Genomic DNA, 25,697 nt, shown 5'->3' with positions numbered 1-25,697 from the left:
TCAATCCAATCATTAAAACTATAAATATTTTTTTGGGTTCAAATTTTGTCAACTTGAAATTTTGATTTGCCTATCATCATATGACATGGCATACAAAATTGATAGAGAATAAACATGTTAAATTGAAAAAAACTACCAATGAGGCAAATATGATAATGATTGGACTAATATTTTAAATTGAAAAAGTAGGACTTTTGAAGTACAAGGACCAAATCTTAAATTCTATACAAATACAGGGACTAATAGCACATTTTGCCTGCACGATAACTATATATATATATATAGTCTCTTCCTTCTCTTACCGCCAAGCATGGCGAAAATGGCAGCTAACGCTCTACTCTCCCTCTCCATATGCTTCATCTCTTTCATGTTTCTCTCCATCCAAACAGTGGTTTCTTCATCAACAGATTCATTCGTCTTTGGAGGTTGTTCTCAACAAAAATACACACCCAACTCACCCTTCGAGTCCAATCTCAACTCACTGTTCACTTCCCTAGTTAACTCAGCCACTTACTCCACCTACAACACCTACACCATCATAGGCTCAAGTCCCCAAGACGTTGTTTACGGCCTTTACCAATGCCGCGGCGACCTTTCTATGCCGGATTGCGCCACCTGCGTCGCCCGTGCAATCACCAAAGCTGGCTCCTATTGCCCTTCCGCATGCGGTGGCGCGGTTCAGCTGCAAGGTTGCTACGTCAAGTACGACAACGCTACCTTCCTAGGAGTCCAGGATAAGAACATGGTGTTCAAGAAGTGTGGGCCGTCGGTGGAGTACGACAAGGAATCGGAGATCGTGGGCCGTCGAGATGCGGTGATGAACGGGTTGATGAACGGCGGTGGGTCATTCAGAGTGGGCGGGTCAGGGGATGTCCAGGGTTTGGCTCAATGCGTGGGGGACCTTAACGCTGACGATTGTCGGGATTGTTTATCGGAAGCAATCGGACGGTTGAAAACCGAATGTAGAGCAGCGGCGTACGGCGATTTGCACTTGGGCAAGTGTTATGCTAGGTTCTCCACTTTTGGGGCCTGGGATAATTTAGCTAAAAGACATAATTCGCCATTTTCATTGGTTTTTTGGCTGCTAATGCCATTGTTGTCTTCCTCATTTTTCTTGCTTCCTTAACAAAGGTGGTGGACTGAAATGGTAAAACACTAAACTTTTTACTTTTGGCTAAAATCATAAGAATGCCCCTTTAACTTTTTTACTTTATTTAGATAAGTCCTTATTTTAATTTTAATGTTGAATTTGGTTCAATTCTGTACATGATTCACTTTGGTACTTGAGTTTTCTTTTATCCCAATTAAGTCTTTGTGTTTGGCTTCAACGTTCAATTTGATACTTATACTTTTTTTTGTCCCAATTAAGTAGTTATATTTTTTTACTAAAGCACGTTTGTCAAACATTTATTAGGTTACATGATACCGTTTGGTCTAGCTGCAAAATAAACATTAAAACCAAACTCATCTATCAAAATGGAAAAAAGAAATAGTCAGGCCAGACTCTAGGGTCGTCTGGATGTGCGGCCACCCAAGGTCCAAGGCTGAAATGGATCTAAAATATTGTTTTTTAGTTTTTAAGGGCCCAAAAGATTTTTTTAAATTTTAAAAAAAAATTACTAACCTTTAAAGGGCCCCAAAAGAATTAAAGTTTTAAGGGCCCAAAATTGTTTTTACTAACTTTTAAGGGACCTAAACAAAATTTTTCTAACTTTTAAGGAAGCTAAATCTCATTTTATTATTTTATCTAGGTCCAAAAATGCCAAGAATGAGCCTGAAAATACTTAAATACTAAATTAGACATTAAAATTAAATTTAAATATTAAATAATATATTAATCCAAAAAAATCTTCTAGTAAAATTGAATTGATTTGGTTTGTGGCTTTGGCCCTACTAAAATTCAAAGATTCAAAGGATTTAAAGAAATAAATGATTGTTCCAATGCAATGCAGTAGGTAAACAATATTCCAAGAAATTCCAGAAGAAGAAAGGCAGAGTTGATTTTACTTTATTTCATGAAAGGTTGCTGTCTTCAAAAAGTGTCCATTATGAAGAAATAAAGGAGAATAAAGGGGCACTCTTCCCTTCCACTTAACAAAGCTGTCTTGTCTTAATGTGAGAAAACAATGGGATATTATTCTTTTTTGTAAAGGTGGTGGTGCATAAATGGTGTTTCTTCTTTCTTTTTTTCTTCTTTCAAATGGTGTTTCTTTTTTGTGATTTTTTTATGTGAATGTCGTTCATCTTTTCCTTATACTCTAAGTTTTCTTCCTTAATCATTCCTACTAGGCTTACTTCACAGGTGATTTCATAACAACTCATATCATTGATTTGAATTTAAAGAATTATATATATATATTAAAATTGTGTGACCTAAATCTCATCACTTGTTAAATAAATAAACTTATTAAATAAATAAAATACGATGGTAAAATAATGGGATCTCTGGCTCTCGCAGTATGGATCATGCCGCACAAGTAGTATCCGTATAGAACTACATTTCTTTTATTTGACATTGATTAGAATAAAGTTTTTTTAACCATTAAATAGATGCAGGCGAAATTCTTTTTGTATCATTTGTTTTTCAACATTGGTAATTTTCTTCTCCTCTACCCGTAACTTTTTTCCAAAAGAATTTTCACGTAAAATCTGTGTTCTTGTTTTTCTTAATTTTTGCAATCATTCTATTGTCATTATTAACGTCTTTTATAGCAATATATATACGAAGTGATTTCATAACAATCCATGGATTCGAATTGTAATAATTATTTATACATATAGGGAGTGATTTCATAAAATTAATGTTGTGTAGGGATTGTCTATTTATGTTGTGTGCATAGTCAATAGGCTAAACACAGGGTTACTTTTTATATTATTTTAACCATTATTTAAGTCTACACTTTAAAGTTTAACTAACCGTTTAATTTAAAATTTTGTCTAATTTATGAAAATGTTTAGATAAAATATTAAATTTAAAAAATGAGTTTAGACAAAAAGTTAAAACTTACTTAAAACATGGGTCAGACTTGAACTTTGATATTTAATAATCAAACTTGACCTTGTTGAACTCCTTTTCGTTTCGTTTAGGTATTGTATTGTTTAGTTTTGATTTAATTTATTTTTATATTTCGATGACATAAAATTTAAAGCTATAATAATATATGGTACTGTGATTTAAAAATTAAAAAACATGAAGTTGTCTTCATTTAAAATTTTAATAGAAGAACTAACAAGTGTTTGGGTGCAACACATTGTACTTTTAAGGGGAGAATACAAGTTCAAAACTTTAAAAGACAACATTGTTGAAAGGGATAACCACAAATCTTGAACATGGATCGTAAAACAAACATGAAAAATACTAAAAAAAATTAATAAAAGAAAAAAAATATTAAATTAAAAATAGCATAATTTTTTGGTAAAAAATTAAAAAATGTGAATGAGCCTACACTGCAACTGAGTTGACTATTTACAAATATGAATAAGTCTAGATAAAAATTTGATATTTATATTTTGGATTAGGCAAGACTTGGGCAAAACACGAATTCTAATAATACCATAAATAAATACGATTTGAACTTGATCTAACCTATGAATACCTTTCTAATTAAAGAAGCTAGTTTAACATTATTATTATTGTAGTCGATAAAGTGCTCCTAAAATATATTTAAGTATTTGAAAATGTCTAGTTTTTTAAATTTCAAGTTGGCATTAATGCCAAAAAAAAATATAGTAAAAAGTTAAAATATTTATTTTACATATGATGTTGGAATGCAAAAAATAAGTTAATTTAATGATATTATTACAATACATTAAATATAATTTTTAAATGATTAACATAAATTATTTGTAAAATTTAATTTAAATATAAAAATCATATTTTTAGATTTTAAAATCACATAAAAAAAACCAAACATGATGATAAAACTTTTATCTTAAACGTTGAGATTATATCGATAAGTCCAATTGGGTATAAAGATTTAATAATGGCTCAATAAGAAACAGATGCTAATTAAAAATTATATTTGTTTCATTGAAAATAACTGTAACCAGCAATCAGCAATCAATTATCAGCCAATTGTCAAACAGAACCAATAACTAATATATTATATAGGCTTAATAATAACCAATGAAGCTATAAGGAATAAATGAAACTAGACTATTTTTTTAAACATATACTCTTATTTATATTATTAAAATATTAATAAAAATATATTTGAATAAATTATTAAGAATATTATTTTAAATTTAAAATTATTATTAAAACTGAAATTTATTACAAAATAAAATTTTGATATTAACTAATTTTATTAAAATAATAAATTATATTCATGATTTATTATATTATTAAATATAAAAGTTTATGTTTAATAATATTAAGAATTATAATATTTTAGATCAATATTTTAATAATTTTAAATATTAAAATTAAAATTTTATTATTTATCAAATTAATAATATTTAACTTGATTCAAGTTAATTTTTATTTATAAATACAAATATAGTCATAACTCATAAGTAGCTATTCTTTCAAAAGGGAAAATCAATTTTCAAAACAGAACTTAATTATTGCTCACTCGTAAATCATTTTCCGTTAATTAAATTGTTTTTCACAAATCAAACACAAGAAAATATATTTTCCGCAAAACTAGCACACCCATAGCACTTTATGTAATTATATGCTAACCCCATATAGCTCTTAATAAATGGATGTATTTATATTTTATAGTCAAATTCACTATTAAATAATAAAAATATATATTTATGGATTTGAGAAATTATCATGAATATCATATTTTTAAATATTTTACCAAATTCAAATTTTTAAACACTTAAGTATCTAAGAGATCCCTGTATTATAGAGATTAAATCAAATTAGTCCCTCTATTATTAAATGGATCAATTTAGTCGCTATATTATTTAAATGAATCAAATAAATTTTAATTGTGCTTTTCAAATTTTGAAATTTCAATCTTGATTTAAAAAAATAAACATGTATACTACATGAAATGCAGGTGAGGAAGAAGACTAGTAAGAACTAAAACCGATCAAATTAAAATACGAAAACTAAATCCGTAACTTTCGTAAAATACAGGGACTAATAACAGAATTAAATCAAACTTAATAATGACCTAAATTACTCCCACACCAAAGGTGTTTACCATAGAGACCTTAAGGTGTGGTATATAAATCTGTTTCCAGTGACCCTTTCCCAAATCCACTTTGATATGTGGAATTTAGCTCATGGGGGAAGTCTCCCATAACCATTTCATGACAAGACACACATTTGGACACCAATCACACTGAAGTTGATCATAACTTACATTAAAAACTAATTCACTCTTTGGACTCCATTAAAGAAGATTAATGCCTCCCTTAATATTCTGCAAAGGGGGCACTAATCAATACTTCCTACGCTATCTACATCGAAGCTAGGCCTAAATTCGTTCGAGCAGTTCACGAAAAACTTATTCGGATCACACACAACATAAATCGAAGGGAATTTCAATGAATAATTTTTACCGGAATTTCAACTTGTAGACATGGGTCCTTTCCTTCACCAGCAAGGAGACAATATAGGCGAAAACATTCCACCCCTGCTTATTTGGCGGATCTCGAGTGCTTGATTAGCCAATCGATGACAACATCTATATTTACAGAATCTTTGCATGAAATCATGTAGCAGCACACCTCTCTATCACTGATTGATTCCAGACCTCTATCGAATGAAATAAAAACACATTTTTTAGATAAACAAGTTTTGTCAAGATAAATCATCGAATACAAACTTATTGTAAAGCTTCTAAAACTTACAGCTGATCCACCAAAGCTTGCTTCGAAAGAGCTTCTGACTTGTCAATTTTGTTACCAAGAACAAGCAAAGGAATTCCACTCAAGGAAGGTTTTGTCAAGAGGTCGTGTAACTCAGTTCGGGATATCGGAACACCGTCTCTATCAGCAGCATCAACTACATATCTGCCATTATATTAAATGAGCAATTTAAGTATATCAAAAAGGATGCTAATAATACGTTTGCGCGTGTTCGTTCTAAACTGAAAGAAGTTAATTGATATACCATAAACAAAATAGATTACGAGAATGAAAGCATTACACGATAGCAGAGACCCCACGGCAGTAACGCTCCCACATGGTACGAAACCTCCGTTGCCCTCCAAGGTCCCAAAGCTTTATCGTCACATTTCCCTTTGTAACTTTTTTCATATTAAATCCAACCTAGATTCCACATTTGATGAATTTTCTTTTAAGATATCCTCAAGGAGAATCATTATATCTGATTAGTCTAAATAAAAAGGTACCTACGGTGGGAATCATGTCTTCACTATAGCCCCCTGTCTGGAAAACATACGAAAGTAAAGATCAGATAAAGCCATTAACAATGCTTAGGAAGAAAGAGGAAAAAAAACATGTTACTCACAGCAATGGAATTAACAAGAGATGTTTTTCCTGCATTCTGAAGACCGACGAGAGATAGTTCCATTTCCTGCTTAAAGAATAAGCTGCAATACAGATACTCAGAAAGAAGCATAGACTTACTATTATTTCGGAACAAACTATACAATGAAATGTGGTGGTCTATGATGATTTTACAAAACGACTACCTCAATAAGAGAAGAGTAAACTACATTAGTAGTTACCCAACTATGAAAAGTTACAAAATGGTCACTCAACTATGAAATTTTGTCTTTTTTGGTCACCCAACTATCTTGGATTTTTGGGGTTTCAATTTTTGCGTTAATCAGTTGGTGACCAAAAAAGACAAAATTGAATAGTTAGATAACCATTTAGTAACTTTTCATAGCAAGGTGACCAAAAAAGAAAAAAAACAGTAGTTGGGTGACCTCTACTGTAATTTACCCAAAATAGAAAGAAGCTAGATGGCATGGCCTATATTCCAGGCAAAAGGACAATCGGGTGAAGAAAAATTGAAGAACATACGAGAACTAATGACTACCGAAAACCAAAGAAACAAAGAAAACTGTTCGTTCCTATATTGGTTAACAGTTTAAATTATTAACATCACTATTGTATAATTCATAATTCCGAATGAGCTGCTCCGGAAAATGTGAAACCATGCAATATCCTGGTCACAAATGTCTGCAGCATCTAGTTGTACTGAGTTTCAATAAAACACTTGCAGATTAACAGTTATTTCTTATTGTACACTTAAAACATTAGTAAAAAGTTACTAATGTAAAGCTAAAACATAACAAAAGAATTTGATTTAACTAAGAAGTTTACTGCCTTGACTTGCTTCGACTATAGAATCTCAAAGAACAAATTCTCTCATGCAAATAGTACCTTCAACAGTATTAGAAAATCGACATTAAACATCAACTATATTCCCAACTACCACACCAGTATTTGCGATCACATTATGGCAAAGAATGCATATTTTATACGAACATAGAATGTTTTCGAACAGTTTGAAGATTAAGCTAGTCAAAACCATTAGAGTAGTCGGTATTTCTAAAGAAAAATTATGGTTTTCATTGATGGGGAGTGTCTATTTTACTAATTTTACAAATCTATAATCAAATGTTTAGTCCAAAGTAAGAGATGTAAAGTTTATTAAAATCCTGCGATTTTCCCAGCAGCCAAACACGGCAAAAGAAAATTATAACCCAGTCTAACATTGTCATACAGAACTAATATCAAGATTTCTCCCGGTTATTCCTAGTGATGTAATCAAGCCTAAATTCGAAAAAAAAAACATATACTTACTAAACTAAATTGAAAGTTTATAAATTCAAACCATAAATTTTCATTAAAGAAAACAATTCCCCTAATCCCCCAATCTCATATTGTACTTGGATTTATTTTCACAAACTATTAGCAATTAACAGAATTGAAGCCAATATCAGATACTAAATCACAGTTTTCTTTAAGGGAAACAATATGAGAGAAGCAATTAAGTAGCATTTTCTAAGCAACCAAACAAGGGGCAGCACCATAAATTACCTGCGGAGCCAATTGAGAAGTGAGTCCAACAAACCCATTTTCAGAAAATTGCAGAGACAGAGTGAGAGAGATAGAAAGAAGGGGAAATAGAGAAGAAGAAGAAGAAGAGGAAGGAGTAGGGAACAAGAAAGGTAAGGAAGGAAACTTCGCCGACCAGAAACGTCTGTGTCTTTTCTTTAGAACGTGTCGATTTTCCCTAGTTTTGTCTTTGTAAACAACACCTTACGTGGTTATCGCTATATATATATGATGATGATGAACTAAGCTACACAACAAGATTATTTGATGAAGTATAGCCTTGTTGGTATTCAATTAATTAGTATTTAAATTTAGTTGATGTGATTTTTTTAATCTATAATTTGAATAAAATTAAAATTTTATTATTTGGGATTAAAATACAATTTTACTATATGCTAATTTTAAAAATAAAATAAAATTTAAAGGTTTAAAACTGAAAAAATTTTATTGTAGGAGTTCCTACCTGACGCCGCCCTTACGGTTAGTCATGTTGAGATTTATTGGTCCAAATCAAGCTAGTTTTATTGTCAGATGGATTAAACAAACAACATTATAGTTGTTCAAGAGGTTATACATATTATGCGAACTAGTAAAGGTCGAGAAACATGGATGGCTATCGATGTAGATTTGGATTAAGCATATGATGGAATTCGAAGAGACTTCTTCAATGATTCAATGAAAGAGGCGGTGCTTCTTGGTAAGTTGATTAGTTTGGTCATGAATTGCATCTCATCATTAACTATTCAATTGCTTTGGAATGGTGAGTTTATTGTAGAGTTCAAATCCACGACTTCATTCTTTTTTGTCGAGCAAACATAAATCATGTTACTGAACACTCTTTATAAGTTCTCAATGTAGTTCCAATAGGGTCGGAAGCGTGTAAATTATTGTACTAAAAAATCACACAAAGTTCAATTCCCAGGGAAGAGAGGTGGATCACAAAGATCTCTTAAATACCAAGTCTTTCCTTAGTCAGAATATCCCTTCTATAGTAATTTAATAGCACAATTAAATACTACTATTATACCCTCAAATATTGAAAGAAAAATAGGACAAGAAAGAACACAAGAGTTTTAACAAGGTTCGGTAAATTATACCTACGTCCTCGGGCACTAACACCAGATGATAACTTTACTATCTCCAAAATATTACAAACAAATAGAATTCCTTAAGAATTCTCAAATGGGAGAAGAGAGAAAACTAAGAGAGAAAGATTGGTTGGGATAGTTGAAATGAAAAATGAGAAGGTCTATTTATAGTTGAAGTTCAGGGACTAACTTGCAAATGGCCTAAAAAATTAGGGACCAAAATTGTAATTATCCCATTCAACTTTTCAACATTCGGTGCAACTTGCTTCACCTTTTTAACAAGTTGTTTCCTACCTTTGTTGACTTTTCAACAATCTCCACCTTGAAGATTTGATTAGGATAATCACATCTTCACACACTTCCTTCAACTCCCCAAATTCGATAAAGCTATCTTTTGTAGTACCTACAAATGCGCTCTCGAGCGCCATACACCTGAAGGTGCTCAAATTCTCAGGATGTTAATCAAGTTCAAACAATGATTAAACTTGATTGTTGTTACCACCTTGGTCATCATATCTGTGGGATTATCTGCTATCGGAATCTTCTGAAGTAGAATTTTTCCTTTTTCAAAAACTTCCCGCACAAAGTGATATCTTACGTCGATATGCTTGGTTCTTGAATGATAGACTTGATTTTTCGCTAAATGAATAGCGCTCTGACTGTCACAATATAGACTAATGTGACTTTGAACAACTCCCAAGTCTTTCAACAATCCATTAAGCCAAATAGCCTCCTTAACAGCTTCTGTAACTGCCATATATTCTGCCTTTGTAATAGACACACCTACTGTAGACTGTAAGGTAGATTTCCAACTCACTGGGGCTTTAGCAAGAGTAAACAGATACCCCGTAGTTGAACGACGTTTATCTAAATCACCAACAAAGTCGGAATCAACATATCCAACTACAAACTGACCAAGTACTTCATCCTGCTCAAAAATTAAACCAACATCTATGATTTTTCGAAGATACCGTAGAATCTATTTCACAGCTTGCCAATGTCCTTTTCCAGGATCATGCATATACTTGCTCACAACTCCAACAGCTTGTGAAATGTCAGGCCTCGTACACACCATCGCATACATCAAACTCTCAACTGCATTAGCATATGGGACTTTCACCATATATTCTCTTTCATCTTCAGTCTTCGGAGATAATTGAGCACTGAGTTTCAAATGAGAAGCAAGTGGGGTACTTACATGTTTTGTGTTTTCATTTACACCAAAACAGTGTAATACCTTTTTCAGATATTGCTTCTGATTTAAACAAAGCTTGCCTCTCTGTCTATCTCTACTTATCTCCATGCCAAGAATCTTCTTGGCCTCACCTAGACCTTTCATCTCGAACTCTTGATTCAACTGAGCCTTCAGCTTATCTATATCTTTTTGGCTCTTCGAAGCGATTAACATATCATCAACATACAAGAGTAGATAAATGAAAGATCCGTCATACAGCTTCTGCAAATACACACAATTGTCATATTTGCTTCTTGTATACTTCTGCCTTCTTATAAAGCTATCAAATCGCTTGTACCACTGCCTTGGGGATTGCTTCAATCCATATAGCGATTTGTTCAGCTTACAAACCCAATTTCTACCACCAGTATTTGTGTATCCTTCGGGTTGAGTCATATAGATCTCATCTTCTAACTCACCATGCAAGAAAGCCGTCTTAACATCAAGTTGAGCTAGCTCTAAATTCAACTGTGCTACCAAGGCCAACAAAATTCTAATAGAGGAATGTTTCACAACAGGGGAAAATACATCATTGTAGTCAATTCCCTCCTTCTGAGCGTAGCCTTTTGCTACCAATCTTACCTTGTAGCGAACATCTTTCTTGCTAGGAGATCCATCTTTCTTTGCGAATACCCACTTGCATCCGATTGTCCTTTTACCTTTCGGTAATTGCGCCAACTCCCAAGTATTGTTCTTCCAGAGAGACTGCATTTCTTCATCCATGGCACTTTTCCATTTATCACTTTCTAAGCTTTGCATTGCTTCTTGATAAGTGATAGGAATATCATCATCAACAACGGGAAGGGCGTAGGCCACTATATCAGTAATTCGAGCAGGTCTACGAATTTCTCTCCGTGGCCTTGCAACTGCAACTAGTTCTGGTGTACTTAACGGTTCTTGGGTCAGAACCTCTTCAACCTCTAATTCCTCCATTGTGGCTGGAGAATTAGACTTACTAACTGGGCAAATCCCCATCTGCTCAAACTCCACCTGTTTTGGAGTACACTCCACCTGCTGTGGAGTATCGCTCATCTGAATATCTTTATCTGCTACCTTTTTCAATGTGGCAGATTCATCAAAGGTAACATCTCTGCTACAGATCATTTTCTTTGTGTCTAAGCACCAAAGACGAAATCCCTTCACTCCAGAAGTGATTCCCATAAAGAGAGCTTTCTTTGCCCTCAGATCTAACTTTGACTCCTTCACATGGTAATATACAGCGGATCCAAACACATGTAAGGAATCATAATCTGTAGCCGGTTTTCCAGACCATACCTCCATAGGAGTTTTTCTTTCTAATGCAGATGATGGCAAACGATTAACAAGATGACCAGCGTATGTCACAGCCTTAGCCTAAAATTGCTTGCCCAACCCAGCATTGGACAACATACATCGAACTTTCTCCAGCAATGTTCGATTCATACGCTCTGCCACTCCATTCTGCTGTGGTGTATCCCTAACTGTGAAGTGTCGAACAATACCATACTCTTGGCACACATCGAAAAACGGATCACTTTTATATTCCCCTCCATTGTCCGTCCTAAGCCGCTTGATTTTCTTGCCAGTCTGGTTTTTTATCATAGTTTTCCATTTAAGAAAAACTCCAAGCACTTCATCCTTAGTTCTCGTGGTATACACCCAAACTCTTCTGGAAAAATCATCAACAAAAGTAACAAAGTAGTGTTTTCCTCCCAACGAAGGTGTTTTGGAAGGCTCATATACATCTGAGTGAATATATTCCAAAATACCTTTTGTATTATGGATAGCAGTGCCGAATTTCACTCTCTTTTGCTTTCCCAGAACACAATGCTCGCAAAATTTTAATTTGCAAGCCTTTGCACCTTTCAACAATCCTTGTTTTGCCAGAATTTGTAAGGATTTTTCGCTGGCATGTCCCAACTTCATATGCCACAACTGCATTGAGGCCAATTCTTTGTTACCGGAAGCTGTAGCGACTGCTCCAATAACTGTACTACCTTGGTAGTAATACAAGTTATTTTTCCTGATGCCCTTCAATATCGCAAGTGCGCCAGATGTCACTTTTAAAACCCCATCTCTCATAGTAACAACTGAACCATTGGATTTCAAGGCTCCCAATAGGGTGAGATTTTTCTTCAAACTGGGCACGTACCGAACATCAGTCAGAACTCTGGTTGATCCATCTTGATTCTTTAATTGGATTGAACCTATCCCAACAGTTTTACAGACATTGTCATGCCCATATAAACAACTCCTCCATTTAGTTCTACTAAATCAGAGAACCACTCCCGGTTAGAGGACATATGATAGGTACAACCCGAATCCAATATCCACTCATCTGAATAGAACGACAATGATGATGCAACCAGTGATAGTTCAGAGTCACTGGTATCATGCTTTGCAACACAAGCATCTACAGCAGCTTTTCCCTTATTCTTCAGCTTTGGACAATTTTTCTTCCAGTGGTCTTTCTCATGACAAAAGGCACATTCATCTTTCCCGAGTCTGGACTTTGACTTTGATCTCCCTTTCTGAGTTTTCTTCCGAGTGTATGAACGACCTCAGACTACTAAAGCTTCTGTATCTCTGATTGAGTTTTTCTATTTGTTATTCTTTCTCTGTTCATAACTGTATAAGGCTGCACAGACTTCGCTCAGAGATATATCATTCCTGCCATGAAGTAGAGTAGTTTCTAGGAACTCAAACTCCTCAGGAAGTGACCCCAACAGCATCAAAGCCAAATCTTCATCTTTGAATATCTCATCCGTATTTAGCAAATCAGTGACTAGCTGATTAAATTTGGTGATGTGATCATTCATTGTGGTACCTGGGACGTAAGTGAAGCGAAACAGTCTTTTCTTCAAGTGGAGCTTATTTTGACTGTTTTTCTTTAAAAAATTTTCTTGAAGTGCCACCCACAACTTATTTGCAGAAGTCTCCTTTGAAAAAGCATACATCTGCTCTCGAGAAAGGCATGATCGAATTGTGCCACATGCCAACCGATTGATCGCCTTCCAATCTTTCTCCTGTACATCATCAGGTTTCTCTTCATCAATGGCAATGTCTAGACCCTGCTGAAAAAGGGCATCTAGAACCTCACTTTGCCACATACCAAAATGGCCCGTGCCATCAAAGATCTCTACGACCAATCTTGCATTTGCAATTGTCGGTCTTGTCCACATGGACGATGTTAAAGCTCCTACACCGACCGTTTTCTCCATAATCTTTCAATATACCTAAGGAAATCTTTTCTGATGTGGAAGATCAGTTTAAGCTGCAACCACAGGGCATACTACGATTAACCTTCGGCTCTTGATACCACTTGTAGTTCCAATAGGGTCGGAAGCGTGTAAATTATTGTACTAAAAAATCACACAAAGTTCAATTCCCAGGGAAGAGAGGTGGATCACAAGGATCTCTTAAATACCAAGTCTTTCCTTAGTCAGAATATCCCTTCTATATAATTTAATAGCACAATTAAATACTACTATTATACCCTCAAATATTGAAAGAAAAATAGGACAAGAAAGAACACAAGAGTTTTAACAAGGTTCGGTAAATTATACCTACGTCCTCGGGCACTAACACCAGATGATAACTTTACTATCTCCAAAATATTACAAACAAATAGAATTCCTTAAGAATTCTCAAATGGGAGAAGAGAGAAAACTAAGAGAGAAAGATTGGTTGGGATAGTTGAAATGAAAAATGAGAAGGTCTATTTATAGTTGAAGTTCAGGGACTAACTTGCAAATGGCCTAAAAAATTAGGGACCAAAATTGTAATTATCTCATTCAACTTTTCAATATTCGGTGCAACTTGCTTCACCTTTTTAACAAGTTGCTTCCTGCCTTTGTTGACTTTTCAACACTCAAGACATAAAGTGAGTGCAGTGCGAGCCTTCGTTTTTTCGAGGGCTGGTAAGGAAGTATTTAGGAGTTTCATTGCTTCATAAGCAGGTTTCTTTTGATACATTCCAATTCATTATTGATAAAATTTTAAGTATATTAAATTGATGGGATTTACACAAACTATTTTTCTAGTGAGATCGTGAAATTTGTGCGAGAGTTTGTTTGGGGTCATTTGTGAGGAACAATAGGTGAAATTAATCAATATTTGTGGATTGAGTTTTAGTTTGATTGGTATAAGCATGGTTGCTAATGCAGGAGGATGTGGGTTCAAGTGCTCTTCAAGACATTATCCTCCTATTTATGAGTTGGAGAGAGGCTATGAGTAGTTCTCCACATTGTATCAAAAAGAGCAGATTTGATCAAAATTTATAATGAGATTATTCCAAATAATAATAATAATAATCAATGTTTCTCCGATCTAAGATCCAACCTTATTATTTTAGGTTAATTGTTTCTCCAAACTCATGCTTTATTACAGTTTAATTATTTGTTTTTGTTTACTTTATTTTATATAAATAACAATTAATTATGAATAAGTTGATTAAAGAAAAGGTTCAAATATGTCATAAGTCCTTATATAAATTTAGAATTTAGTCTCTTTATTTTTCAGATCTTAAAATTTAAGTCCAATTGTTAATATTATTAAAATTATTCGTCAGATTCAGATTCCTTAGAATGTCATTTTTTTAGTTACAATGCTTTAAAGTGAGTGTTTTTTTTTTAATTTTAAAATGTCACATCAACAAAGTGAACAAATAATAATATTATTAATGACTGAACCCGAATTTTGAAATATAAAAAGTGAATAAACTAAATTCATGAATATAAAAATACAATGAATAAATTCTAAATTTGTAAAAGATACATAAACGAATTTTATATTTTAACCTTAAAAACATTTAAATCATTAATATCCAAACCTAGAAAACTAGTTGAATTTTTTTTATTAATATTTAAAATGGACTAATTACACTAAAGAAAACATATTGAAGAGTAACTATTTGTTTTTTTTTAAATAGTCGCATTATAAATTCTGATCACATTATAAATTCTGATCATACTCCTCAACTCATAAAGAGGAGGATAATGCACTTCAATGCACTCATACTCACGTCTTCCTACATTGATAATAAAGCCCATACCAGTTGAGCTATGACTCAATTAAACCCTTCTACAACTATTTATTAAAAGGGAAAAATAACTAACAAATGCTCAAACAAAAACATTAATCAATTAATTAATTAATAAAAGAAGATATTGTAAATGAAAAAAATGGCTTCACTATATAAACAAAATAATAATTAGAAAAAAAGACCAAATTAATTAATTAAGATTTTTTAGGGTAAAAGTATTATAGAGACCTTTATATTAATATTTGAATTATATTTTACCCCTTCTATTTAAAAAATAGGGTAAATTAATCCTTGTACATTAGATCATAAAGCAAACATGTCATTTCTTTAAAAATTCTATCAATTTCTACAATTAAAAAACTGGTCCCTATATGTTAGCATAAGGTACACGTAATTGTTCAATTATTCCGGCAGTAATATTGGTTTTTAACAGTAAGAACGGATAGAATTTTTTTAACAGAAATGACAAGTTTGCTTTGTTATCATCATACAGAGACTGATTTTTTCATTTTTGAGTAAACAGGTGTCAAATGTAATATGACTCTTAATATAAACGCATTTATAATACATTAACTATTTTAAAGTTAAAAAATTTAAAATTAAAACACCACTTACATGGTTTCCTTTGTAACGACCCAAATTCCAGTAGTGTCGGAACAGTGATTCGAGATCACTAAATCCGAAAAATGAGTAGAAAGTATTATTAATTTAATGAAAATAAGTTAGATGTGAAGAGGAAAATGATTGAAATAGTGAATAGTATTTTATAATAAATACTAAATAATTTGGAGGTGAAAACGAGGTATTGAGACCTCAAAATATTAAACCGAGCCATGAATATTTTTATAAACATCTATGGAGTGTTAGTAAACTAGTATTAATGTTTCGTCAAGAAATTTTAAGGTTTCGACAGGCAATTAGGTAAAAAGGACTAAATCAAATTAAGTACAAAATTGTGAAATATGATTAAATAGCTCTAGTAATAATTAAAGGAGGACTAAATAGGAAATTAAACACCTATTATTGGGCTGGACGGCATGTGTGTGCAGGAAATATTGAAATTAGGTGTGAACAAGGGGTAAAATTGGAAAAGAAGAAAAAATTGAATAGTTAAAATGGAAGGTAATTGGAAATCTAGAGATTTCTTCAATTTTCTTCATCCTCTTCAGCTAAAAACAGCCATTGAAGAAACCTTAGAGCTGATTTTTCATATTTTTACTACAAGTAAGTTCAAATCTTAATTATTTCTTGAATTTTTGTGTTTTTGGGACTTTTACAACTAGGTCCTATCATCTAATTCATTAGTTTTTGATTTCATGGTTGATTTTGAAAGTTTCTATGAATAAGTGCTGGAATTTTATGATGATTTAGCATGGAATTAAAGCTTTACTTTGTTTATATGTTGGTTTTATCAAAAGAATTATAAAGAAAGTTAATATTTGGGGACCTAATTGTAAAAGAGCTTGAAATTAGGGTTTTATGTGGAAATTTTAAATCTCAATGGTTTTGAAGTAACTTATAATGTCTTGATAAAGTGTTATTTGAGAGGAATTAGCTCAATTGATAAATAAATTGATCAGGGATTAAATTGTAAAAACTAAAAAGTTTGGGGTAATAGTGTAATTTTAGAAATTTAGGGGTACAAATTGTGAATTAGAATATAATTGAAATAGATGCTAATGAAGGAATGATTTTATAATTATAGATCAAGAAAACGAAGTAAATCGTGGAAAAGAGAAATTGCAAGAATAGTCCTTGAATTTCTACAACTTTTGCAAATTAGCCCAGGTAAGTTCATGTGGCTAAATTTTAGTGATCATTGTTATTCTTATGAATTTGATAATAAGTTATACTATATGATTATGATAAAACCATGAACAATGTAAAAATATGAAATTGAAGAAATGATCATATTGAGTGAAACATCGGATTAAGTACTTTTGTCCAATGTTAAACAATGAATTGACGGAAAAAAACCATGGTTGGACCATGGCAACAAGTGATAAGTGATATTCGTATAAGACCATAGTTGGGCTATGGCATCGAAAAACAAGTGATAAGCGATATCTGTATAAGACCATAGTTGGGCTATGGCTTCGGATTAAAGTGATACAAGTGATCTGTATAAGACCATAGCTGGGCTATAGCATCGGAGAAAAGTGATAAGTGCTTCCGTGTAAGACCATATCCGAGATATGGCATCGGTATGATATATGACTCCTGTAAGACCATGGCTGGGTCATGGCTTCGGAAAGTGAAACGTGCTCATGTGTAAGTCCATAGTTTACTATGGCAAAGTAAAGACAAAGTACTCAATTCTGTATAGTTTCTTAATTAGAAAAGAGATGGGAAGCGATAAATGGGCCCAAAAGAATGAAGTTTAAGTGTGAGTGATATTGAATAATACTAAATAAAACTAATTTGGTTTATGAATGTCAAGAAAAATTAATGAATTATATATATGACATGAATGTTTTACCATAGTTGGTAAGTTTACTTTCTAAGTTCATGAACTTACTAAGCTTTCACAAGCTTACTTGTTTGTGTTTGATATGTCTTGTAGATTAACGTGAAAATGAAGGATCGGATCATCACCAAAAATCACACTATCCAGACGTTCTTTAGTAGTTTTTGGGTTATTATCTTTTGATTTATACGACATGTATAAGTATTTGGTTAGATAAAGTTAAAGATGGTTAAAGTAGGTAAAATGGATGACATATGTGTATGAAACTTAGTTTAATCATTAAGTAGTAGTGTGTTAATATAAAATACATATTATGGGCATAAATTTGTTGATTGGTTGGTTGGAAATTGTATATAATTGTGTTTAAGTGCAGGTAATGGATGAAAGGGTGAGAAAAGTGGCCTAAAATGGCCTATTTTCGTCCACATGGCTAGACACACGGGCGTGTGTCTAGGCCGTGTGTGACACACGGTAAGCCCACGGGCGTGTGAAATGACCGTGTGTCCCCTGCATCCTTAAATGTGAAGTCAGGGTAGTACACGAGCAAAGGCATGGCCGTGTGAAGGACACAGGTTTCAAGCATGGTCGTGTGTCAAAAACGTGTGAAATGGCTTAAAAATGGTGAAAAATCAGTTTACTACACGGCCTAGCCACATGGGCGTGTGCCTAGGTCATGTGCCCCTTTGAGACTTAAGAAATTACAAGTCAGAATTCCACATGGGCTGGCCACACGACCATGGGATCCCCACGGGCTGGCCACACGGCCATGTCCCAAGCCACACGGGCGTGTGCCCCTATCTTCAAGGAAAAATTTCCAAAGTTGCCAGTTTAGTTCCGAACCACTTCCAAAGCATGTATTGTGCCCCGTAGGCCCATAATAGGGACTTTATGGTGAAATTTGAAAAGAATTGATTTGGAATGCAAATTTTATGACTCGATTTTGTATAAATGATAGTGTATAAGTCCGATAATGCCTCGTAACCCCATTCCAGTTACAGATATGGGTTAGAGGTGTTACATCCTTAGCAGATTGAGCAGCACTGGCTGCCGCATCCATTAGGCCACTAGTTTTTTCTTGAAAAAATTAATAATAACCATCATAAAAATGAAACTAACTACTTACTTCTTATCACATAATTATAAAAAGTTATAAATTGGTCACTTAATTATTATTTAAATTTATTTATTTTTAGTCATTTACCAGGTAATATAAAAATAGAAACACTGTAAAATTTAAGATAGTTGGGTGATCAAGAAAGACAAACTTTAATAGTTGAATAACCAATTTATAACTTTTTATAGTTAAGTGACAAAAAAAGAAACAAAACATAATTAAGTAACTACTAATATAGTTTAATCCTATAATTATATAGGAAATTAATTAAATAATTGAAGGATATCGATACCCTTATTTAGTTTACAACGTACTGATACTTTACAAGGGTATCGACAAATTTAACCTTTGTTTAGTTTTTATAAAAGAAACATAATCATAAAACAATATCGATACTGGAATAGGTATCGATGCTTTGTAAAAGAGGTACCAGTACCATATGACAAGTATCGATACTTGTGATTTAATGAAGAATTTTCCAAACATCGAAACTATAAATGGTATCAGTACCATTTCAAGGGTATCAATACCTATTCTGAAACTTTAGAAACTTTGCAATTTGATCCTATTTCATGTTTGAATTTGGTAATTGAACTTTTGTAAGCTCGATTAAGTCTCGGAAAAGATTGTATAACATACTTATGAAATTTTTTATTATTATTATGAATGCATGTATTATGGTGTAAATCGATTATTAAATGACTAAAGTATCTCATAACTCGGACCCGACGATCGAGTCAGGCAAGGGGTGTTACATCTACTTGAGTGAATACTCATTTCCATATCTCTTATGCTTTCATATCTTCTAATGGTGTGCAATCATCGTTATAAAATTTCGATTACTCATTTCCGCATCCCTTTAGCTATTACAAATTTTCCAATTTAAAAATCTTATTACTTAAGGCCCTAAGAAGCTTGAATTTTTACTTCTATGAAATGGTTTCACGGGATTCAGCCAATTGTCTTGATCGTGAGATGTCATTGAGAAATAGAAATCCATGTCATCAAAAGATTTCCTGCGATTATTTCTAGTATGGAATGGGTCAATCATCCACTTTGGTATCTTATTGACCAAAAATGGTGATATTGTTCCTCCATTGATCAAGAATTTTGGTTTTTGAGAAGTATTTATGATCATCCAATAAGAAAGGTTTCAATTTTTTCAAATGAACGATTTGAAGACCTATTGATTCTAACAACTGATGCTAAGTTGATCATTCAAAAACTAAATTATTGGGTTTAATAATTCTTGGGTTTTGAATTTTTAATATAAATTTTTAGGTTCTGAACAAGAACTCCATAAGTTTTGAAATTTTAGAAAATAATGTTTAAATTTATGGGAAAAAATAAAATATAAAAAGTGAAAATTTAATTTAAAATAAAACTCCAAAGCCATCAACACGTCTCCAAAGGTGGAGAAGCAGCAAAAGGAGCTTCTTGTCTTCATCTTCTTCTTCGTAGCCAAAGAGAGATGCAAAATCGAAACATTTTGTTTCCTGTAAATGTATTGTTTTTTTGATTTGATTGTATTTCAAACCATGATTTTATTGAAATGGGTGCATCTAGAATTACACTAGAGAGCGTTTTCAACAGGTAAAGTTAATGTCTCATTGTATTAGATATCAAATCGATAATTTTTATTGAAAATGGAAATGATTCCCGTTATTGAAAATGTAAATTTTAGCTTTAATAAAACTTGGTTTGATTTTGTTTTAACAGAAATCTGACTTTAAATTTTTAAGGGACGACTAAATTTGTTGAATTTTTTAACATAATTTTTAATACTTTTTATATAATTTTAATATTTTATAGTTATTTTCAGATTTTTTAATTTTTTTTAAAATTATTGTTAATTTTAAAAAAAATCAAAATGATATCTTAATTATAATCTAGAGATCAAATTAGTAATTAACCATTTAAATTAATATTCCATTCATCATTTAACAGAAAAATTTTAACGAATAAACTAATTTGCACATTTCAAAATATAAAGACTAACCGAAAAGCCAAAATGTAATCCACCCCCAAGTACAGGGGCTTCCTTGATATTTTCCCCGGAAATGCTACAGTAACAAGAATCCCACAATTTATTCTAGTCCCATTTGCCACTCAATATAGCTGATAAATACATTTATTCAAAGATAAAACAACACAGACAAATATTATTAAAAACAAAAACCAGACAAGACAAAACAAAACAAAACAAAACATAATTCCAGTTCAACATCCTTATCCTTCTGGTCCCTCACCTTTAAAGCTTTAAAGCCACTGCAATTCTCTTTTTCCTGAAACAGATTGAATTGAAAGCTATAGAGCACTCAAATGATATGGAGCAGGCCTAACCCCAACACTTTGATCATCCTCATTCCAGCTGCATGATTTCAGAATTGACCTAGGGGACACACACATGTCACCCCCACCAAAGCTGTAGTACATGACTGAACCCCCATTCCCGAGCTGTTCAAAGCTCCTTTTTTCGCAACAGTATCCATTCACATAAGATGGCATCCTACACCTGAGGTCATCTCGGGTCATGTTAACATGCAGAGATACAGAGAACTCGGTTGGTTTGAAACAAGCCAAAACCCTCTCGATCAGTTGATTCGAATTCAGAGTTTCAAAATCATAACCAGATGCCTCGAAACTAGCATAACTGAAACCATCTTCTGGGGTGACATGGATTGTTGAGATTGCACCCTTTTCAATCGAATTCATGGAGTAACCGCAAGGGTCGAACTTGAAATCACATATTTGCGAGTATGGAAGAATCTTTCGGATACCTGAATGCTCGGTCATTGAAGCTGCTGAACTTGCATGAGTTTTGTAAAAGATAGAGGCTTTCTTCCTGTCCAAACCGGTCATGCACATTTCTAAAGTATACACAGGATTTGAATGACTACTCGTTCGTGCAGAAGCTGAATAAACATGCCATTTCTTTGTTTTATCAGAACCACCCATAATATAAGCCTTTCTATGAGAACCAAGCTTAAGAAAAAAGCGATCGAGGATTGCTACTTCCTCACAGAAGTTACGGTGTGGAAATGGTTGTGCCCCAGGAAATATGAAGCTCCCACGACTGTACCTAACAGACTGTACAGAAAGTGAAAGGCTGTTGGCCAGTTTCAGAATAGCAGGGATTGAAAAGAGCAATTTCGTAGTGCCACAAGTCTTTATGATGATTTTGTATGGGTAGACAAAGAGGCTTGATTCAGAAAGAACATATGAATCGACATGATTGTTTGAAAGTGAAGAAACAATCGTGCATTCAGCCAGTTTTAGGATTTCATCCAATTGTGCTTTGGATAAGGAACGGAGGCCCATCCCTCGAGGATCAACAGAAAAACCAGGGTCAAAAAACGAAATCTCAAGTCTTTTTTCACAGCCTTCAAATCCGATTGCAGAGACAGGGAAGGCCATCTTGGATTAAAATAAACAAGCGTACAAAGAAGGAAGAACTAGAGAATAAGGAAGCAAGCAAGTAAACAAACAAACTAGATATAATTGCAGTGAGATTGAGGCTTCGGGACTATCTATGAATTTCGCAAATCTCATGATGGCTTTCGGATGCACTGCAAAAACAATAAAAAGCATCAGAAGATGTCAATCAAAAGATTCTATCAGTATATTTACGATGACCACAAAATCCAAGTAAAAAAAATCACGTTGGAATAAGCAGCAGATCGGAACTTCTTGATTCCACCGTGAGGTCGAACGTCTTCAATGCTGTAACCTAAAGGAGCTTCATAGAAAAAGGATTTACTACTACTATTGGACTTAGTCTTTTTCCCACCCTTGGTCTCCATTAGATCATTCAGTCTTTCCTGATAAAGCCACCCAAACACAAAATTAAGCACTAAAACAATTTTAAATAATCAAATATACACCCAAATACATAATATGCAAACGATGAACCAATTAATATGATACTTAAAAGAGAAATTCAAACAATTGAAGATCCACCAACCAACATTCAACAATACAATGAAACAAACAAAGAAGAGCCTCGGACATCAGCTCAAGTTCCAAAACCCGTCATTGAACAAGATAATTAACAGGATAACATTCGGTTTCCTTATAACGGTTTAATCCATGGTTTACATAAAAATAAATAAATAAATAAAAAACTTATTCATCAACATCACGATTCCAGGTCTGTTTGGAAGTATCATTATTTTCTTTATGATTTTTTGGACTTCATTAATTTGTACTAGAATTTACACACAGATATATATATATGATTTCAAAATTTCAAATCAAAAATTTAATTCAAGCTTCAATTTCTCTTTCCTTTTTACTCATAAATTCCTTTTCCTTTCCTGATAATTAGTCAAGGATATGAATATATACTCAGTATTAAGAAGCTTCAGAAAGGACTTTTACAATATTAATATGAATTATATATACATATAATCTTCTAATTAACTTTTATTAACTTCATTGCAAAAAATTTTCCAGGCTCTTCAGTTCAATAACACAATACATAAACATATCCAATCAACAACGATTAATCCATCAAAAAGAAATCGTAACATAAAGAAAAAAAATAAAAAAAGTTTAAAGGCTTAAAAGAACATAAGAATCTCAATTTGACAAATAAATATAAATAATAATGAGCGAAAGGTAACACTCACAATGTAAAATACCCCACCTTTTGAACCCTTTAGATAAAATCTGAAAATCAAAAAAGAAAATCAATTAATCTATCAAAAAATGCAGCAAATTTTAAACAAAAAAATTAGACAAGAATTCTCTTTAACTTACCAGTTTAAATTCAAATCTACAGAAGTGTAGAAAACCTAAAAAGAATCAGAAAAAAGATCAACAAAATACCCAAAAGGAAGCTCAGAAATTTTCTTGTTCTTTCTTTTTTGTTTTCTATTTTGAGGTTTTGCGAAGAAAACGTCAAGGGCATGAAGAACAAACCAAGACGGATTGTTTTTACATATTTCCCATTAGTCTTGCTTTAAATTACGGTCATACCCTTTGCTTCGGTTCATGGATTTCTTCGAAAGATAAGTTAGATAATAACTGTTTTTTATTGAGGACAAAAAATTAATTTATAATTTCACAATATATTAATATATAATTTCTTCATTTTCGAAGGGATAAAAAGAGTAATTTTTCATTTTTTTGAGAGGCGAGGTCCTTGTCTTCTGTCGATACACGATATCAACAGAGGTCAAGATAGAGAGAGATGGTGTTCTGGTCTAGAAAATATAAAAGAAGCCCCCTCAAATGAATTGTTTGAGGTTACTTAAACTATAGGTATTTCGGGCTAGATAATCGGGTCAGGTTCTTATATATTTTTATAATTGCATAACAATTTGTCCCCTCTTTTGTCGAAAAAGAATTATAAAGTGACTCTTTTGAAACAAGCTTACACTTATGATATGTGTAATTTGGGGCTTAATTCCTGTACAACACAATCGAACAACAAAATTTTTTCAATAAAGTTTTAGATTAAAACACATATAATAAGTCTCAAATTACACACATCATAAGTGTGAACTTATTTCAAAAGAGTCATTTTATAACTCTTTTTTGACAAGAGGGAAGATAAATTATTATACAACTAAAAAATACATATAAATTATTATACAACTAAAAAATACATATAAGAACCCGACTCGAGATCTGACCTGAAATACCCATAATTTAAATAACCCCAAGCAATTCATTTAAGGAAGTTTCTTCTCTATTTTCTGAACCAAAACACCCCTAAATGCCCTTGGATACAAAAAGCTTTTAACAAAAAATGAAAGAAAAAAAAGTCAATTAAACTCTTACACTAAATTCTCATCAATTAAGCTCCGATATTTAAAAAAAAATCAATTAAGTCATCTCGTTAATAATTTTCGTCTTTGACCAATTGTTAAAATTAATTAATAGATGAATCAAATAACGTGAGGTTATAGTTTATCACTTGATTATATAATTATAAAGTTTGGATTTTGTTTTCATCTTGTCATATAAATTATTGAGAATGAAATGTGATGCCTTTGAGGGCACTTGGGTCAATTGGAAAACAATATTAAAAGGAAAAAAAAAGCAACTTTGAATTATAAATAAAGGACAAATTGGGTCCTTTAAAGAGAAAAAACCAATAAAAATTCTTTTTTGGTATAAAAATAATAATAAAAGTTGGTAAATGGTGAGGGTCCAATAATGATACATGGGCAAGTTGGAAGCTTTGGTGGATAAGAGAGGATCAGAATGTCCACTCACCCGCCAAGATATACCTGTCAATATTTAATATTTAGCTTTATTTCTAAATTTCATCCCTTTTTACTTTAATTTGTTACAATTTGGTCATGGAAAATCAAAAACTAAAATCTAATTAGTAAAATTATTAAATTATTCATATAAAAAATCGAGGGTTCAACAATTTGTATGTAATAAATTAATAAGAATTAATAATTTAACGATTTATGTAATAAATTTTAAAAAAAATTGATAGATCAAATTTGTGTTAACCAACAACTGTATTCACTTTTTAATTTTTCTTAATAATGCTTATGAACTAAATTTTGATAAATTGAAGTAGAAACTAGAAAGACGAGTTTTTTTACCTAAATAATATAAAAAAATTAAATACTGAAATAGGATAACAGGTCTATTATTTACGAATATAGGTAAATTGTATAGTGAACTCATGGTGCTATTAACCAATTGGCTGCACTAAGTTAACCTGTCACCAATGATTGTGTTGATGATTTGAAGTGTAAAAAATAATAATTTTTTATTGGTGCCGCTTGAGCAATTGGTGATATCGGTAT

At 32.4% G+C, this 25,697-nt stretch overlaps 2 protein-coding genes, 1 long non-coding RNA gene and 1 pseudogene across 3 annotated transcripts; 2 read left to right on the top strand and 2 right to left on the bottom strand.

Annotated features, from left to right (window-relative positions):
• Positions 1–288: 288 nt before the first annotated feature.
• LOC121204898 (plasmodesmata-located protein 7-like) lies at positions 289–1,304 on the top strand (annotated as a pseudogene).
• Positions 1,305–5,026: 3,722 nt separating this feature from the next.
• LOC107930451 (ADP-ribosylation factor-like protein 8c) lies at positions 5,027–8,223 on the bottom strand. The gene is made up of 6 exons (XM_016862124.2): positions 7,978–8,223; positions 6,434–6,515; positions 6,319–6,351; positions 6,110–6,231; positions 5,812–5,973; positions 5,027–5,716 (listed from the first exon to the last, which is right to left on the bottom strand). The coding sequence occupies exons 1-6, from the start codon at positions 8,013–8,015 to the stop codon at positions 5,599–5,601; spliced, it is 555 nt and encodes a 184-aa protein (XP_016717613.1). The 5' UTR covers positions 8,016–8,223; the 3' UTR covers positions 5,027–5,598.
• Positions 8,224–16,467: 8,244 nt separating this feature from the next.
• Positions 16,468–18,105, top strand: LOC121204897 (uncharacterized). The gene is made up of 3 exons (XR_005900045.1): positions 16,468–16,564; positions 17,046–17,128; positions 17,904–18,105. It is a non-coding gene; the product is annotated as an uncharacterized lncRNA (long non-coding RNA).
• Positions 18,106–20,925: 2,820 nt separating this feature from the next.
• Positions 20,926–23,850, bottom strand: LOC107916742 (S-adenosylmethionine decarboxylase proenzyme). The gene is made up of 5 exons (XM_041074692.1): positions 23,683–23,850; positions 23,553–23,592; positions 22,584–22,742; positions 22,473–22,490; positions 20,926–22,344 (listed from the first exon to the last, which is right to left on the bottom strand). Exons 3-5 carry the CDS (start codon positions 22,722–22,724, stop codon positions 21,229–21,231), a joined length of 1,275 nt encoding a protein of 424 aa, XP_040930626.1. The 5' UTR covers positions 22,725–22,742; positions 23,553–23,592; positions 23,683–23,850; the 3' UTR covers positions 20,926–21,228.
• Positions 23,851–25,697: the final 1,847 nt, after the last annotated feature.

The sequence above is a fragment of the Gossypium hirsutum genome, chromosome A08 (genome assembly GCF_007990345.1).
Source record: "Gossypium hirsutum isolate 1008001.06 chromosome A08, Gossypium_hirsutum_v2.1, whole genome shotgun sequence".
Classification (NCBI taxonomy): domain Eukaryota; kingdom Viridiplantae; phylum Streptophyta; class Magnoliopsida; order Malvales; family Malvaceae; genus Gossypium; species Gossypium hirsutum.
This window is presented reverse-complemented; position numbering and strand designations above follow the sequence as displayed.